General features: G+C 48.0%; 1 protein-coding gene across 1 annotated transcript in view; it reads left to right on the top strand.

Moving 5' to 3' along the window:
- The window catches only part of DLGAP2 (DLG associated protein 2), a gene marked incomplete at its 3' end in the record, with an annotated part of 716,077 nt that overhangs the window by 664,285 nt on the left and 35,496 nt on the right, over positions 1-16,296 (top strand). Inside the window, exon 9 of the mRNA XM_082863905.1 lies at positions 2,901-3,120. Within this exon, the coding sequence (XP_082720031.1) occupies positions 2,901-3,120 (220 nt within the window). The remainder of the gene's footprint in view (positions 1-2,900; positions 3,121-16,296) is intronic.

The following is a 16,296-nucleotide window of genomic DNA, read 5'->3' as shown; positions in this document are numbered from 1 at the left end:
TTTTTCAGGTTGTCTAATGTGGATCTTTGACGTAAATGACATAACACAATCTGAGCCTTTTTGATATAATTCCACATAAGGGAAAACTTAGATTGAAAGGAAGTTGTACTCCAGAAAATGTCATATTTCAGACCCGTGCGAGTGTTTCAGATGCGTTTCCCTCACTAGGCACCCAAGGCGATCGTGGTGGGGTGTCGTCATTTGTCTTTGCCCTGAATTTGTGTGTCTCCTTCCGACGTCAGACACCCTCAGACCGTTCGGGTGATGCAGTCGCCCATTAATTTTTCTCTGGTCTTTTCTGACTGAACAACCTGAAGATTCTCTTTCTTACCCTGGGCTTCGGGCCAGCAGTCCCACCTTTAAATCCCCCTCAGCACCTTCCTCCATGGGCTGTTCTCACTGGGATTTGTCCAGTGAAAGGAAAGGAGCCATTATTCTAGCTCCTGAATAATCTCAGGGAGAAGCAGGGGATTCAGGTAGAGCATCTCAGGGAGAAGCAGGGAGTCAGGTAGAGCATCTCAGGGAGAAGCAGGGAGTCAGGTAGAGCATCTCAGGGAGAGGCAGGGATTCAGGTAGAGCATCTCAGGGAGAAGCAGGGAGTCAGGTAGAGCATCTCAGGGAGAAGCAGGGATTCAGGTAGAGCATCTCAGGGAGAAGCAGGGATTCAGGTAGAGCATCTCAGGGAGAAGCAGGGATTCAGGTAAAGCATCTCAGGGAGAAGCAGGGATTCAGGTAGAGCATCTCAGGTAGAGGCAGGGAGTCAGGTAGAGCATCTCAGGGAGAGGCAGGGATTCAGGTAGAGCATCTCAGGGAGAAGCAGGGAGTCAGGTAGAGCATCTCAGGGAGAAGCAGGGATTCAGGTAAAGCATCTCAGGGAGAAGCAGGGAGTCAGGTAGAGCATCTCAGGGAGAGGCAGGGATTCAGGTAGAGCATCTCAGGGAGAAGCAGGGAGTCAGGTAGAGCATCTCAGGGAGAAGCAGGGATTCAGGTAGAGCATCTCAGGGAGAAGCAGGGATTCAGGTAGAGCATCTCAGGGAGAAGCAGGGATTCAGGTAAAGCATCTCAGGTAGAAGCAGGGAGTCAGGTAGAGCATCTCAGGGAGAGGCAGGGATTCAGGTAGAGCATCTCAGGGAGAAGCAGGGAGTCAGGTAGAGCATCTCAGGGAGAAGCAGGGATTCAGGTAAAGCATCTCAGGGAGAAGCAGGGAGTCAGGTAGAGCATCTCAGGGAGAGGCCGGGACACATACCCCAGTCTGCAGTTAGAGGTGGGCAGAAGGTGTCTTCCCTATTGAAGGGGAAATCTGATGCTTTCACCTGCTTTTACTCTGTGAACAATTAGAGGAAAAGGATTAATCTGGTGTTTAAAACAATACTTTTTTATTTCCCTGTCAACGTAACCGGGGGTGTTCAGGAAGTTGTGGGTGACATTTCAAGCAGTGGAATGAATGACTAATGGACGTGCTGGGCTGAGACAGTGACCAGGTCGTGGCAGCTGTAAGGACACGGCTGGGAGGGGTGACTGGGTGCTGGGGAGAAGAGGGGGTCGGAGGGCAGAGTCTGCCTGCGCAGGGAGACCAGCCCAGGTTTCCGGGCCCCTCCACGAGCCCCGTCTGTGGCCTCTGCCTGAGCCCTGATTCCACTCACACCTTCCCACGCCCCCCAGAGCCTCAGCCCTCCCGTGTCAGGGTCACCGCAAGCATCCCCGCACACGCTTCCGTGTTAACATGTACAGTGCCCCCCGGGGGGTGGGCCCTAAATACAGGAGCAGTGAGGGCGGGGCCGTCCATCCAAGTCCCCTCCAACCACGGGGCAAACACCAGCACCCAGGCCCACCCCCGCCTCTGCCCACGAACCCTGGACCTGGGAGCAGCTGCACGTCACCTGCCCAACTGGGGCTTTTCGTTCTTAAAATTCCCATCCCTCCCCCACCCCATGCTCTTTAACCTTTCCTTAGTGTTCTATGTCACTTTGTTGGGTTTCCATTTAAAACCTCTAGACTTGGCTCCTGGGAAACACACGAAGTGTTACCACCTAGAAACCTCAGAAGGCATGTCCCGCCATCAGCTGCACACACACAGGCCCTCAGCTCACCCGACGGTCGGGCCCCTGCGTGCACACCTCCTACGACCCCTCCACTAGCCAAAGCCTGATCATTTGTTTTTGAAATACAGTTGGAACGTTTAGGTTCCCAGGGTGACTCTCTACCTGGAAATTAAATCTCAGGCTTGAAAATAATGACTTTACCTGCGGAACCATCGAACAAAGCGCAGGCACTACCATCCCAGACTGAAGGAAGGAAACGGCATCGCCGGAGTTTAGGTGATACCCGTGCTGTGTGTACCCAGCGGCACCGTCCCGGACACGGGCCTGTGCTGCTCTCCTGGGACAAGGGTGTGAGCGCATTGCCGAGCTGGGCGCTAGTTTCCAGGACGCTGAGAGGAAGCAGCGTGAGATAGCTTGAGCCGTTTCCATGAGTCTCGCGGGTACGACCTCCACGCCTGGGGTTGTCTGAGCTGTAAACAGTCCAGGACGCGAAGGCATCACCTGGAAACGGAGAAAGAGGGAAGACTAACGTTGTGAACAGCGTGCGAAACTCTTAAGCTCCCCGTCTCTCTTGCGCTGGTAGTAACTACCAGCCATGCTTTAAAGTTCTGCCTCGGGGTCCACAGGCTTTCAAGGACATCTTGGGAGTTGGCAGTTTTCCTTAGTGTTTTGTAAGAAATAACACAGTAAGCTGTTTCCCAAGCGTAACGATTCCCAGTGCTGATTTCACATTAATTATGCTGAAAATGGAAGATGGTAAGTGAAGGTGGGGGTGACCTGTGCTCTCTTTTTTTCTGCGACGTGGCCGTGATGACCTTGGCTGGGTCTCGCCGTCACCCGGGCTGTCGGTCGTTGCAGATGAGCGAGGCGGACGTCAATGGGCAGCTCGAGTCGGTGTGTGAATCCGTCTTCAGTGAAGTGGAGTCTCAGGCCATGGACGCCCTGGACCTCCCGGGAGGCTTCCGCACGCGGAGTCACAGTTACCTCCGAGCCATTCAAGCTGGTTACTCCCAAGACGATGAACGTATCCCCATGGTGATTCCCTCTGACGTCAGCTCAACTGCTAGACCCTCGGCAGGTAAGGCACACCCTCTGACCTTCCGGGGACACGTACAGCCATGTGCCACCTCTGTCCTGCGAGGAGTGGGTGTAAGTCACCCTGCAAATGTTTGGACACTTCCCAGTTACGCTTGTGACATGCTCCTGTTTGCAATGGTGTGTCGAAACATTTCTTTCATAGATAACCTTTCTTCTTCTTAGGATGAAATCTGTTGCTTGTCAGGGCACTTTACAATCCTCAAGGAGAGTCTTCATAAAGTTTTATATAGGAAAATTTGGATGGTGATTGTGTTTCAAATACCAAAGATTAACAGATTGCAGGAAAGCCTCAGCTGACGTGCGATGACTCCTAGGGTCCTTCGGCGCGGGTCCAGCCTGAGTCTCTGTGGCCTGGTGAGGAAATCCATAACCACGATTCAGTGCCGCAGAGCAAATCGATTGTTAATGTAAATTCACTCGTCTCGGGGCTGTGCAGGTTCAAGGTCACAGTTTCCTTCAGTTCTTAGGGAAAACCACGTCCACCCCTTTGAAAATTTACCACCTAAACTAAATATCACTGCACTATGGTTATTTATACAACACAGTGAATAAGCATGGCCTGGGACACCCCTAAAACGGTCAGCGTCAGAGTCGCCGAGCCGTATAGAAAGGCCAACCCGGGCAGCCCAGGCACACGCAGTGATGCGAAGAGCGTGAGATCTCGACCTGCGGTCGTGTGGGGTAGGGGGAACCGGGGCAGTTCTGGGAAGGACCGGAGAGAAGCCGGCTCAGGTGACAGCACTGGGGGCCAGAGCGGGGGAGGGCCCGTGTCGCCACGCCACGGACGGAGCTGCGTGTGTCTGAAGCCAAGACAGTGAGCGCGACTTTGGGGCGACTGCGGGTAATGACAAGTGCAGGCCTCAGGCCGCTGCCGTAAACCTCTGCTGTCCCACGCAGCACCTGTAGGTGGGACGCAAGGCGAACCAGGTTCAAACCCGCTCCATCATCCCTCTAAGACCTTGGGCAGGTTAGCTTGTCAGATGCTCGGCTGTCCGTGGTGTCCAGGAGAAGTGGTAGCTCTGAGTAACTGATTAGGTCAGTCTGAGGATGAGTGAGCCCAGTGCTGTGGGCCTCGGTGATCTTTTTATGTTGTCCTGTGGCCCGGGGTGGAGGTGGTGATGCCCTCCGACGGCTGAGCCCCGGGCCTTCCTTCCGAAGAAACGCCGGGAGTCACCATGGGTGCTGTTCAGGAAGCCCGGCCCTGCGGGAGCCACGCGGGGCTGCAGGGGCGGCCGTCGGGGGCTTGCGGGTGGCAGGACTGCACCCCTTGGGGACCCTGTTGTCCGCCCCTCGTAGAGGTGGAAAAAAATGTGGAAAATGAGCAAACTTAGGGAAGCAACGAGCCTTACCGTCCTTGCAGTTTATAAAAACACACTTAAGGGGTAATTACTGATATAGTTACCCGTATTCGCTGAGTGTCTCCTGTGGGCAAGTGACAATTAAGCTCTCCTGGCCTTCAGAAATGCTTTGAAACAATAATTACCTAGTGGGAAATGACTTCATTGTTGATAGAGCTGTCATTCCAGGGAGAATAAAAATAAAACAGGTTTCATAGAGGTAATACAAGAACCAGTGCAGAGCTCAGACTACAATTCTGATTTATGTACATATCATTTTACCAAGTACATTTTTGTATTCCCAACATGTATGCACCAAAAAAAAACCCCATAATGCTTCTCTTCAAAGTTTCTCCTGGATCTTGGCCTAGTAATGGAGTCACGGTTTCCTCAAGACTGTGGTAGAGCCAGAGAGCAGGCGTGCCTTCCAGAGTTAGGGAATGGTCTGGGAAGTAAGAGAAGAGATGGAAAACCTTAGGAGAAATATCGAGTTGCCTTGAAATAATTGAGATATCGAATTACAAGTTGCCTTTTTGAAGAAATGTAGGTGCAGATGGATCCTTAATTCCTCCCTTCCCTGTTTTACTCTAAGCATTGTAAACTGAATATTTATATTTCTTTCCTAAACAGAATTGAGATGGCATGCAACAGTAGCCTACTTAATAAGACTGTGAAAAATACCAAAGAAATGAGAAACCTCTGTCTGGAAAAACGTAGAAAAACAAAAGCATGCAAGTGAGCAGAATGTAAATGCCCACTTTCTATTAAAGCTGAACTTCCAGTTAGATTCAGAGTCTCCTGTCAGAGAGGCAAAAACAGGGTTTCAATGGTTTTGTGTTAAAATACTGCTTGGAAGATCATATAACATTTAATAGCTATCCTTGGTTGACGTGTGCGTATGTGTGGAGAGACAGAGAGATTATTTTGACACATTGATTTTCTTTCATACTTCTAAAATTAGCTTTTGAAAATAATTCCCAAAAAACATTATTTGCAAAGACATTCCCGGTGATTATTTTGAAGAATAAGATTTATTTAAATGTTTCTTTTTGAGCTTGAAACATGAAAATTGGTGTTCTTTTGTTGTCTCACCTATATGAATGCAAACATGTAGTATTAATATTCTTCTAATAATAATTGAATACCAACCATATGCATGAAAGCCTCATTAAGAGCTTTAGAATATGTACTAGGCGTTCTATTTTCTTTATTTTTTAAATTTTTTTATACAGCAGGTTCTTATTAGTTATCTATTTTATACATATCAGTGTATACATGTCAATCCCAATCTCCCAATTCATCCCACCCCCACCATACCCCCGCCACTTTCCCCCCTTGGTGTCCATACGTTTGTTCTCTACATCTGTGTCTCTATTTCTGCCTTGCAAACTGGTTCATCTGTACCATTTTTCTAGTTTCCACATATATGCGTTAATATATGATATTTGTTTTTCTCTTTCTGACTTACTTCACTCTGTATGACAGACTCTAGGTCCATCCACGTCTCTACAAATGACCCAATTTCGTTCCTTTTTATGGCTGAGTAATATTCCATTGTATATACGTACCACATCTTCTTTATCCATTCGTCTGTCGATGGGCATTTAGGTTGCTTCCATGACCTGGCTATTGCAAATCATGCTGCAATGAACATTGGGGGGCGCATGTGTCTTTTTGAATTATGGTTTTCTCAGGGTATATACCCCATAGTGGGATTGCTGGGTCATATGGTTGCTCTATTTTTAGTTTTTTAAGGAACCTCCATACTGTTCTCCATAGTGGCTCTGTCAATCTACATTCCCACCAACAGTGCAAGAGGGTTCCCTTTCCTCCACACCCTCTCCAGCGTTTGTTGTTTGTAGATCTTCTGATGCTAGGCATTCTATTTTCAACCCTGCCAGGTTCATGCTGCTAGTAAATGTTTTGCTTGTTTGGGGGGCTTGAGTTCACCGGTTTTTCCCTCAACTCTTCAAGGCGGTGGTGATTCAGCTGAAACAGATGCTTGCGATCTAATCTCCAGGGAGCTGAAATAGGACCAGAATCCACTGCTCAGCCCTGGGACCTGCAACCGTGGGCGTATCTCCATCCCACTATTTCTCTTGTTACGAAAAAACCCACTTACTGATTAGGGTCCTCTCGCTAAATGAAGTGGCTTTGAAAACATCTACTTTCATTTCACACATGGTTTCTTTCTCATCTGTGAAATGATTTATCAGATAGATTTACTTGTCTCAATATGCATTTCACCCGATTTTCCTAGGGAGAGAAGGTTATTGATATCATGGAGGAAAATTCTATAAAATTAGATTATACTGATTTTCCTCTGGCTCAAAAATTGTCTCAACATATGTCAGAACTGATTCCAGAAGTCGTTACAAGGAAGGGAAAATCCATTCAAAGCACGACAGAGGAAACAGCCATAAACCTTGTTTTATTTGGTTGTTTATGTTTCTATGGTACCTTGTCCCTGAAGCACACATCATGATTTCCAGTTCCCAAGACAGTCTCCATCGTGTGCAGTCAGGCACCTTCCTAAGCTCTGGCCACGTGACTCCAGCCTGTTCCCCCATGACGTCCCCTCCAACTCCCACCCTCCTTCCTTCCTCGAGCCAGGACCCTTGGGGATTCCATGGGGCCATCACGACAGCAGGAGTGATCAGTCACTGTAAGAAATAACTGTTTAACTTGTGGAGAAGTGAACCAGTCAGATTTAACATTTAACATCCTACACCCTGAATAATCAGTGATTCAATAAATGAATTCATGCTCGCATAAAGAAACGGATGGATGAATGAATCATTCAGCTGGATTTTAGGATCCTGCCGAGATCCAAGCGCTGTGGGGCCGACCCCTCAGGCCTCCCAGGCAGCCCGCCCCCTGCACCTGCGTCCCCCTCTTTGCTGCGCACCTGGCCGTGCTTACCTGGAGCTCTGCTTAGCCCTCCAGCTGGTCCCCTAAGTGCCTTCTCACCCACCCTCCACCCAACTTTCTGAAAATTCATCCTGGTCCAGCACTGCCCACCTGGGACCCCCATGGTTTCGTGGTTTCCATGAGCCGAGGCGACAGTGTCTGCACTCAGTGTGTGACCTGGATGACCCGGCCCGGCCCCCAGCTGCCCTCTCACCCCCTCGCCTGGCACTCACCCCTCCTCACAGTCTCTCACTTCTGGGCTTTGGCATATCCTATTTGCTGAGACCAGAATTTGCTTTTTCGGATTTTTTTTTTTTTTTTTTTTTTGCCTAATTCTTAGCTATGCTTTCAGAGTCAACCCAGGAATCATTTCCTCCAGGAAGCCTTGACTGATTTGCTCTTCATCTAATTCCTTCCCTCCTATCCCCCCTATCAGATGTGTTCCAACAAAAGTACATATTTACTAAAACAAAAAAATCCCAACTTTCATTTATGTTTAAAATGTACTGGGAATTCCCTGGCAGTCCAGTGGTTAGGACTCCACACTTTCACTGCCAAGGGCCCGGGTTCAATGCCTGGTCGGGGAACTAAGATCCCACAAGCCGTGAGCTTGGCCACAAAAAAATAAAGAATTAAAAAAATGTACTTCCCTTTTAAAGATATAGAGATATGAGATGGCAAGACATTTAGGCTACGGTAGCAAATTATATTCACTATTTGCGTATACTTACATCCTCTCATAAATATGTTTAGAAAGCATCGATACTATGGCTTTTATTTCTTACAATATGTTAGTTTAAAAAGCATTAAATTAAAGCAAGTTATTTAAATTCACAAAATTATAAAATATTCTAAGAACTTCGAAAAGAAAATAATGTTGCTCTCAGGAAGAAAGAGTGTAGCAATGCTTTTCAATCAAATCACTCACCATCAGGATTTAGTTTTCTTTCCTTGCGATGAGGTAGAAAAGAATTAACATTGGAAATCAGAGAAATGTGTCCATAAAGTCCTGTATGTACACAGAGTTTATTGATTATCTGGACTTAATAATTTTCCATACATTATCTTTAAAATGCACTAAAAAATATAATGCACTTGTTACTTTTGCAACTTCAGATTTTTCTTCTTTGCTTATGGTTTCCAAGAAACACTTTGACAATTTAATGTGGTGTATTTGGACTTACACAAAATGGTTTCCTGTTAGGTATTTCTATTTTCTGGAGAATTCGCCTTTAAGAAAAATTATCCTTTGAAGCATCGTTCAGAAAGGGAAGAGGAGACTGCCTGAAGCCTGTTTGTCTTATGCTATCACTGTCTTTCCCATTCTGTTTGCTAGTGGTTGGTTGATGTTTGCTTTGGACTAGTGGTTGAGGACTAAGGCGTTTCCAAGTGAGGAACGTTGGAAAATTCTATGTGTGTTACCGGTGATGGTTAAGCTTATGTGTCAACTTGCCAGGCTTGCATGTTTAGTCAAACGTTATTCCGGGTGTTTCCGTGAGGGTGTTTCTTTGACAAGTTAACTTTCAAGTGAATAGACTGAGTGAAGCAGATTGCCCTCCCTAATGTGGGTGGGCCGTGCCCAGTCAGTTGAAGGCCTGAACAGAACAAGAAGCTGACCTTCCCCGGAGTAGGAGAGGATTCCCCCTGCCCGACTGTAGGAAATCTGCTTTTTCCTACCTTAGAACTTGAACTGAAACATCAGCTTTTCCTGGGTCTTGGGCCTGCCGGCCTTCGGACTTTAACTTACCCATCAGCTGTCTCTCCCAGCTGGCTGACAGGCCCCCCAGACCTCCGGTCCTGACAGCCCCCATAGTCACATGAGCCGATTCCTCACAATAAACCTCTTTCTCTATGTATGGATACATTCTCTTGGTCTGTTTCTCTGGACAGACGTGACTAATACAGTATCTCCAAAGAATATTTATTCAGGTTCTGTATTTTAAACGGTCAGAGTATTTACACAGAGAATTTTCACCAGCAGGCCTTCTCTCTCTCTGGCAAAAACCTGGACTTTAACGAGATGGATAAGAATCTTCTGTCCTTGTGGCTGGGGGGGCGGGGCAGGGGGAGGGTTCATTAAGATGAAAGGTGTTTTCACAGATGTTGATAAGCTACGTTTGAAAATGATCAATCAGGTAGATCTAAAAGTATGAAAACACTATTCGTTTCAGAAAGCCGGCGGTTACCAACAATCACGTGACAGGTTTTAGGCACGTCCAGGGAGCTGGCCTACAGGACAGTGTGCTCCCTGTGGACTTGCGTGGCCCAGGCTCACACCCAAGGCAGCAAATGCTACCTTCTGGGGGCCACACCCTCCCCTGGGGCCCGGGGACATCAGAGAAAAGAAGTCCCATTTGGCGGTTCAGGTGAGTCCCTGAGAGCGTCCCCGCTGCCGGGACTGGGTTGGCACTGGATGGGTGACTCGTTAACCAGGACTGTCAGCGTGCCTGAGCCAGAGGGCAAGTGAAATTCTGGTCTAGGAAGAGAACCGAGGGTGGCAGCCAGAGAAGCCAGTGTCCATCACCATAAAGGAGGGAGTGAGAGGCCCAGCATCAGAAGCAACCAAGAGACAGTCAACTGGCTGAGGGAGGGCCCAGGACTCAGCAGAAACAGAGCTGCAGGGCCCGGAGCTCATCCTGACTGCTGGGTTAAGGGCATGTAGTTCCAGGGAGAAGGTTCCCATCCTTACCTGGCGGGTCTGCAGCTGATGCCCTGCAGGAAACTGTAACAAGGAAGCTGGCAACAGTCTCCCCATAGAGGCCACGGGCTCCAGAATTGAGGTCCCCAACCTGGAATCCATGGGCCCCTGGGGGTCCCTAGTATATCCAGGAATTCGGGGCCACATGAACTGAGCTGGGATAAAAAGCAGATCTTTATTTTTTCTGACGTCTAACTGTAACTCACAATGCCCTGGGTGAGGAATGCTACGGAACACGCTCACGTTAGCAGTGCGTCTGCCTCAGAGTGCAGGAGTGTCAGTTCAGAGTCGCCCTACGATTCCTGCAGGGATCTTGAAAACACCGTTTACGCTCCTCAGGCTTTGAAATTACAGTAGTTATTAGTCCCGTTGCCGGATCTCATCATGTACTGCATTAATGGACAGGAACATATCACAAACATTTTTAACATTTTGATGATTATATTTTATGTAACTTTCTAATCCTCTGCATTTTCGTTTTTGAATTTAAAACGTTGTCCTGAGAAGGAGGGTGTCGGCTTGACCGAGCTGCTGACGGGTCACAGCCCAGCGGCAGGTGTCACAGCAGGATTTCTCTGCTCGGTTAGTGCAGTTTTCAGTATTTGCAGTATTGGGTTTCCTTATAGATAATCGATATCAGAGATTATTTTAACTCTTACTGTTGACTGTCTTTCCTCCACTGCCACGAGAGCAGGCGCCTTTAGGGGCTGTTAAACACTGTATCAGAAACTTCTAGAGCAGGGGCTGGAGTTTACCACCCACGAGTGTTCAGTTTGCATCAAAGGACACAGTACACAACAGGGGGACGGTATGCATCCAGAGAGGCCCAGGGTTTCTTTGTCCTCTCACTGCTAGTCACACAGAACACGCCTTCTGATAGCAGCAGCAGCGTGTGTGCAAACACTGCAGGGCGAGGAGGCCCAAGGTGTGCTCGGGGTGGGGTCTTTCATGCTGCGCTGGCCACACGGGCACCTGCAGCTACGTGACCAGTCTTACCCCACCAGGCTCTGGTGAAAGCAGCTGGAGATCACAAATGCCACTGTCACTACTAAGCAAGGCTGCCACTCACAGGCTGTCACATCCTGCCCAAGACAGTGCACAAACCCATGGTTCTGGGGCGTCGTTGATCTTTGGTTACTGTATTCCCTAGTATTAGCCAAGGTCAGGACCACACTTGGGCACTTTGGGATTTGCTGCAGCTGAGTTTCGATTTGCCCAGTCTCCTGCTCTGTACACCTGGGCTGTACAGGCAGGACTCAGTAAATATTTGTTGAATGTAAGAATGGTTGACTTGAGAATTTACAGTGTATGAAATATTTAAATCTATTTACACTAACAGTTTGCACTCACTTAAAATTCAGTATTTAAACTCCCCCTCTGCTAAGCCCTTCGCTCAGACCTCCCGTTCCGCTTTTCCTCTCGATGTTTTTCTTTGGACGGTACCAACTCACGGTACCCACCAACTTCTTTATCAGATATTCAGTGTGACATGTGAGTGGACCACCTACAACTTAGCTGTGCAAGAAATAACACAGTAGTTTATTTTCTTTAAATCAGTTCAATACCAATTCTGAGTGTCCTGATATTCAGCCTTGGTCATTTTGGGGTGAACCCAGGGCATTACAAGGCCAGGACTCCCATCTGGAGGCCCCCGGTCACGGACACCCGCTGCCCTAAGGTCTCCGTGTCCCTTTCCGCGTGGCCTCAGGGTTCTTGGGCCTCCACTGCATGGTCAGGACTCAGCTTCTCAGAGACGCACAGGTTCTCCTCCTGCCGCCATTCTCTGCAGAACTCTGCTCTCTGCCCTCTCCCCGCTGACCCCTGGGCAACCTCTGTTGAGTCTAGGTTTTTACCAAAGTCAAGACAAGGTTAAGCTGGAGCTACCTTCCCCCAACAAAATCTTTGCAGAGAGGGACCCCAGAACTGCTTGCAACGGGAAGGATTGTGGGAAAAAACATACAAATAATATCCCGAAGTTTTATCCTGCAATGTAGGTCAAGTGCAGAGGTTTTCCCAGAATGGCAGCAACCCGTGCCTGTTAATTACTCCTCAGATGACATCTGAGAACTTCTGAAAAGAGGTCCTTAGTGGCCCACTAATTGCAAAATCATTTTAGGTGATCCTTCCAATTTTGATGTTGATTCCCTGAAAAGGTAAGAATTATTCAGGCATAGAAACTGAATTGGAGGGAACTGCCGTTCTCTAACATTGAGGATGTCCAAAAGCCAAATACACATAGCTCAAAATATTTTTTAAGTGATGAAAAAATTCCACCGCTAACTTCCTTTTGCCTTTACAAAGATACTGGAGCTGTTCAAAACTATTCAAAACTCGACCTTATAGCTAGTGCTGCCTGGTTATCATTTATTTTCAGTAGAGGTATTAGGCCAAAACAATTCGTTTAGGCCATTTTAACATTCCCAGGTTTGGAGGAAGAGATTGAATGAGGTTGAGGTTAATCTTTCAACCCCTTTTCAGAAGCCAAGAAAAGTAGAATGCTACACACATATACATGGTGGGCTTGGTTTATGGTTTTAGGGATTTGGGTTATATCTGCCTGGATTCCTTTCAGATGACAGACAGGTGGCAGTGAAACATTGTAAGGAAATAGTTCTATGGACCATAGGAAACACATCTTCATATGTGTAAAGCATTCCTTTATAAAATAAATAATTACATTGGATTTATTTCATCCTAACATAGCCACTAAGATGCAGAGCCATGCTGTGCTTTTGAAACACAAATAATGGGAGAGCTTTGAAATTCCCAGCGGATTTATCGTAAAGAACATTTATACTTCTGTTTATCGGTTTATTACTTTTTGGAAGCCAAGAAGGAGAGGGATAAGGAAGAATGAACTGATTGATCGTATCCAGTGTTACCATGAGTGTAAGACATAAGAAGGGAAAGGTTCGCCAGCTAAGGAACAGTGCTCGTTTCTGTCATGAACAGGTGTAGGTCCGCTGAATTCCTGGAGAAAAACCCATACGGCAAATATGGGGCAAGGCCACCTTTCCAGTTCTTTAAATTGTCTGTGTGTGCTGTGATCGCTTTCTCTAATGGACAGTTGGTGTTTTCTTTATCAGTTTATGGATTTATAGCAGGTCTTTCCTGCACTGCCATTTTGATCAGTCACACAATCAACGGAATCAAATCCACAGATTTTTATTTTGTCTAATGTCTCTAAAGTACTAAAGAGATGCTTCATGAAATGAAGGGAAACAGAATTTGCAATAGATTTAGAAGCTCTGGACACTCTGCACATAGATAATCACCGTGCTCAAATTTTCTCTGCTAATACTTGGTAGTTAACATTTGATCCCTATGGTGAGTTATTACAAAGTGGGCTATGATTCACGAAATGCTCAACGTTCTCTTCTCTTCCGAATATTTACGGCATGGACTTAGATCCTAACTGTGGGACAGAGAAGTCTCCTCCCACATACTCTTTCCTGCAGACTGAGGCTTCCCTCACTGTGAGGGAATTTTCTGAAAGGCTTGTACTAGGTGGCAGACGGTGGCAAAAGGAAATGAGTTACTTTGGCACTTGGGGTTATTGAAGAGGCAGGTGCCGTGTGCTTCTCAAAGGATGCTCAGAGCCTACATCTGCATCCCTTGTATGTAGATGACAGGAGCATGGGGACAGAGTCTCTGAAGCAGAGATACTTGGGAAAGGACAGATGCAGGCTCCATTGCTATTGCTCCAAGTCTAGGTCTCCGTACCTACTTCCGCCAAGAAAACCCCCATCAGCATAATTCTGGCATCACACGGCAAGCATCTGGGGAGCAGCGCTAACAGAGAACATTCACTCTCTCAAACCTACAACCCAAGGTCCAGGTGCTGAAGCCAATAGGATTGACAGGTGTCCTGCGTGGCTGAAACGGGGAACCCGCTAGGTTCCATGTGTTCAGTGGGCAGCCCTGAGGCTGGCAGAAATGAGCGAGACCTGTCACAGCAGCAGGAAGGTCCCCTGGGAGTCCAGGGTCCTCAGCGTCAAGCCGAGAGCGTCTTCCAGCTCAGCTCAGCTCAGCTTTTGTTCAGCGACCCCAGCTGTCCTGGTCCTCAGTCAGGCGTCAGCTCCATCGTCAGGGAGGCCCAAAGCCCCAGGGTGCCCAGAGGGTGGAGGCCACAGAGGCAGCTGTGGGCAACTGGACCTCCATCCCTCCCGAGGATGGTCTGCATGGCCCTTCAGCTCCTGCCTGCAGTGCTCAGCCACCAGACGCCTCACACGCAGCCCTGATGTCTTTGTTCACTGCGCGAATCCGCAGAACCACCGGGGCAGGTGGAGTCTTCTTCCCACTGAGAGTTAGACGCAGGAAAATGCCTGATGGACTGGGCACCTTCCAGGCTGCAGAAAAGCTTCTGTGTCTAGTCTCAGTCTGGATTTGTGCTCATCAGAGCCAAATATGAAAGGTTAAGGAGAAGAAAGATGGATGCCGTCCTGCAGGTGTGGACGCCCACGGCAAGCCCCGCCCACACTCCAGGCACCTAGAGGCCCTGCCCGTGACTGGAGACCAGGGAGTTCCTTTTCTGAAGCCCCATTTGAATGATTCCTCTTTTCCCTTCAGTTAAGTTGGCGTTTTTTTCTAGTCATGCATTCATTAACATGTAGGTGTGGAATTTAGAGATGTTTGTGTTTCTCTCTCTCCTTTAAGAAAATAATTCCATGAACCTGGTGCTAACTGAATATTAAACTAGAAAAGTCAATTGGGTTTTATACACATTGTGGTACTTTTCACAAACGTCATGAAGTTGCGCTTGGAGTCTGTCACCTCGAGCATCCTGTGTGTTTTAATGATGCGTCTGGCTCAGCGTCTCCTCTCCCGGGACAAAAGACCAGGAAAGCCAGGATTTCCTCACTCTTGGGTCCCCATGGCCTGGAATGTGCTAAACACTGAAGAAGTAGTTGCTGAGTTTTTAATGAAAACAATGAACAAACGGGTTAATTAGTAAGGGATGTTTTTCTCTCTGAGCTGCCCTCAGGTGGTAGCGCTGTTCCCGGTGCAGGTGGTTTTCACTCTGTGATTGATGTTACGAGTTTAGAGCTGAGAATAAAACTTTTCATGTGACGTTGACAGCACACTGCAGTCACCAGCAAACATGCAGGGACGCATGGATCAGCAAACCAGCCCTTTGTGGGGACTCATTTAGAACATCTTTGTGCTTCGTTACAGACTCTGCATCATCTGTTTTCCAGCTCCAGGTGTCAGGGCCAGGTTTTCTTTTTAATAAAGAATATGGTGGGAGGTGGAGCCCAGGAATGGCAGGCAGCTGGCAGACCGACACGTTGCCAGCAGTGTCTGAAAAGCACAGTAAATGGCCACTTTGGTCCATGTCTCATCTCCTCCCTGTTTTATCTCAGGGCCGGGCTCGGGGATGACTCACTGTGCAGTCTCCATGCCAACCTCTCCTCTCAATGCACCCTCTCCTGCAGGCCAGGGAGGGACACGATTTCCTGGAGATCGGAGGCTGCAGTGAGCCCTTCACGCTGTTAGAGGCCCCTGGTTTTCAGGGTCCCATTATTAATGGGGAATTCAGAGCAGATATAGTTCCATGGCCAGGACGAAGCAGGAGTTCACAGACACATTGTGTTTGCACAGTATTTGTCCTTGTGCTGGGTCTGCGAGCTTTGTAAGGGAGTTGGATCCATCCTTTGCAGAAGGTGAGCGGGGCCTGGAGCCCCATGGCCGCTGACGGCGGTGCCAGGATAGGGCCAGGGTCTCACTGCGCCCAGGCAGAGCCGCTACACCCCATCCCACGCCCCTAGTGGCCGCCAGCATCCTGGCCGCACGAGCTGTTCGTGCTCAAACTGTTAGTGGTTACTGATTCAAGCAGGCCCAGAAAGGTCACCGGGAAGCCCCCAGCCGGGAGCTCTGATTTATTGGCACAGCTGACTGCTTGATCTCAACACGGCACACACAGAAGGTGCCTCTGACGCTTGTCCTGTGCGTCAGGATCGATGACTGTGTATCTGTTTCTACTGCAGTCACCTTGCGATTGTGACTGTGTTGTCCGTATTAGAGGTTTGGGGGGTCTTCCAACCTTCTTATGGAACTTTCCAGGAGAAGTAGACAATATTCAGGATGTATTCGTTAGACGCTGAGCATCAGTAGGTGTCAGTAGCTCAGAAGTTATGGGTTGATTTTACCCTTGCAAGTAACATCAGCTTTATCATTTTATTTATTTTTTCGTTGGAAGGTCGTTTTCTTT

The sequence above is a fragment of the Leucopleurus acutus genome, assembly GCF_964270905.1.
Source record: "Leucopleurus acutus genome assembly, chromosome: 21".
Taxonomy (NCBI): Eukaryota; Metazoa; Chordata; class Mammalia; order Artiodactyla; family Delphinidae; genus Leucopleurus; species Leucopleurus acutus.
Note: the sequence above shows the minus strand (reverse complement) of the source record. Positions and strands in the feature narration are given on the sequence as shown.